Below are 2,953 nucleotides of genomic sequence, written 5' to 3' on the forward strand. Positions count from 1 at the left end.
CACCCCGCTCTGTCTCTATTTCTTCTCTCTCTCAACCGAGTTCTCCGAGTCCGTCAATGGCGTCCGTCACCGGATCGGCGATCAACATCGCGGCGCCGACTCGTTCCTCGCGGAGGAGCCAGGTATCGGTTTCTTTCTGGAGTTTGATCGAGCTCGATCTGTTCTATTTGGGGTTGTTTGATCCTCGATCTAGGGTTTTATCGTGTTGTGTAGTCAGAATTAGTAAGGAATTTTTTTTAATTGCAACTCTCTTGATGATACAATAACAAAGTAGTCTTTTCTTCTTCTTCTTCTTCTTCTTCTTCTTCTTCTTATTTATTTATTTATTTATTTATTTATTTTTTTGGGGTGGGGGAGGGTTCAAGAGAACGATTAGTCCTTTCAGATAGAAGCTAATATTTGCCGTGAATCTTTAGTGTTTCATTACTCATAATATATAGGGATTTACAAAAGCAAAAGAGGTAAGAGTTACAAAAGGAAACTCCTACACTAACCATATGAGGAAATCTATACAAGGTAAATATCAATTAGATATTATACTAAGAATATATTCTATATTCTAACAATCAATTAGATATTATGACAATAAATGCTAAGAATATATTCTATATTCTAACACGCCCCCTCAGTCGAAGCGGGAGGAGGCCGGACGTTGAGATTGGGTCGAAATTCATCAAACAAAAGGCGCGGGAGACCTTTTGTGAATATATCGGCATACTGATGGCGAAATGGGACGTGGAGAACCTTGATCTGGCTGAGGGCGACTTTCTCCCGGACAAAGTGGATGTCCATCTCAATGTGTTTCGATCGTTGATGTTGCACCGGGTTGCCAGACAGATAAACAGCACTGATATTGTCACAATAAACTAGTTTCGACAACAACATTAGCCACGGCCCTGTATTCGGCTTCTGCACTGGATCGGGATATCGTCGGTTGTCGTTTGGAGGACCAGGAAATAAGGTTGTCGCCAAGAAAAACACAATATCCAGAAGTCGACCGACGCGTGTCGGGGCATCCGCCCCAATCAACATCTGAATAGGACACCAAAGAAGTGACGGGTGATGGATAAAGATGCATGCCCAGATTTAAGGTTCCTTTTATGTAGCGCAGAATGCGCTTGAGAGCCTGCATGTGAACTTTCCGAGGATCATGCATAAATAGACAAACTTGCTGAACGACATATGAGATATCCGGGCAGGTGATAGTGAGATACTGTAGAGCTCCGGCAAGGCTGTGGTATTCGGTGAGATCTGCTACCGAGAGGTCGAAATAACGAAAACCGAAGTCGCAGTCGCAATCTTACTTGGCAATCATCATCCCTCCGGCCGCAACATTTGCGGCCTCTCGTGCGGTCCTGTGTGTCGGACTCTCCAACCGTGCGGAGCATGAGTGCGCTCAGCATGGCCGTCCCGCCATGCCCTAGCTCCGACAGCAAATTGGGGCAGTGGCAGGCAAGCCCGCCCAGCAACGCACACCTTCAGCGGGCATCCTTGGACCACGCCCACAGCAGGCATTCGGCGCCTTTAACGAGGTCACACCGGGTTACGCCCCAACTGACATCAATGCGGCAATGCACACCATGTCCATCAACCCCCCGGATGAAAACTGGTACATGGACACAGGCGCAACAGCTCACATAACATCCAGCTCAGGTACTCTCTCGCCTTATTTTAATTTGAGTACTAAACACAACATCATTGTCGGCAATGGCAACGTCATTCCTATTTCGGGTTGTGGCCAAACTAACCTACCCCGTCCCTTACCCCCTTCTCCAACTCCGAAACGTCCTCCATGCACCGAATCTCATTAAAAATTTAATTTTTGTTCGTCAATTTGCTGTTGATAATGCTGTCTTTATTGAATTTGACCCTCTTGGTTTTTCTATGAAGGACCTTCGAACGGGTACCCAAATTATGAGATGTGATAGCACCGGGGTCTCTACCCGATCCTTCCGACCTCACCCTCCCCGTCTTCCTCACCCTCCGCCTTTGTCGCCACGTCCTCCAATGTCTGGCACAATCGTCTTGGGCACTCAGGCAAACCAGTCTTTGGATATCTTCGAACAAATAATTTTATTCCCCGTAATAAAGCATGTACTTCGGTTTGTCAGTCATGCTAACTTGGCAAACATATAAAATTGCCATTTTATCCTTCACATACTTCTATTGTCATGCCTTTTGATATTATACATAGTGACATTTGGACGTCTCCTGTTCTATGTTCTAAGTCCATCTGGTCACCGGTATTATATTTTATTTCTGGATGATTTTACTAATTTCTTGTGGACTTACCCTCTTCAACACAAGTCCTAAGTGTTCTCGTGTTTTCTCACCTTCCGCAATTATATTCGTACACGGTTTGAACGAGAAATTAAAACTTTCCATTGTGATAATGGAAAAGGATATGATAACACTCCATTCAAAAATCTATGCACAACTCATGGCATGCAGTTTCGTTTTTCTTGCCCCTACACCTCTGCTCAAAATAGGAAAGCCGAGCGCAAAATCTGATCCATAAACAACATCGCTCGCACCCTCTTACTTCACGCCACTATACCCCCAAAACTCTGGACTCACGCCGTCCAAATGGCCACATATCTACATAACATACTCCCCTCGAAAATGTTATCCTTTATTTCCCCCACTCAAGCTCTTTTTGGCAAAGTCCCGTTTTACTCCCACATACAAGTTTTCGGGTGCTTATGCTATCCCAATATACCATCTCCCACCATTCACAAATTACAAGCCCGCTCCACCCCCTGTGTCTTTCTTGGTTTCCCCTCCAACCACCGGGGATACAAATGCCTTGATCTCAGCTCCAACAAAATTATCATCTCTCGTCATGTTACGTTTGACGAGACCTCTTTTCCTTTTTCATCTCAGTACACACCTACCAACCTATCCTATTCCTTCTTAGAGGACACTACGTCTCCATACCTGACACACCAGCTGT

General features: G+C 45.1%; 1 protein-coding gene across 1 annotated transcript in view; it reads left to right on the forward strand.

Annotated features, from left to right (window-relative positions):
- LOC109843142 (acyl carrier protein 1, chloroplastic-like) overlaps positions 1-2,953 on the forward strand; it is an 8,583-nt gene continuing 5,630 nt past the window's right edge. The window contains exon 1 of the mRNA XM_020412075.1: positions 1-122. Within this exon, the coding sequence (XP_020267664.1) occupies positions 57-122 (66 nt within the window). The 5' untranslated portion in view covers positions 1-56. The remainder of the gene's footprint in view (positions 123-2,953) is intronic.

Source organism: Asparagus officinalis, chromosome 5, assembly GCF_001876935.1.
Source record: "Asparagus officinalis chromosome 5, Aspof.V1, whole genome shotgun sequence".
Taxonomy (NCBI): domain Eukaryota; kingdom Viridiplantae; phylum Streptophyta; class Magnoliopsida; order Asparagales; family Asparagaceae; genus Asparagus; species Asparagus officinalis.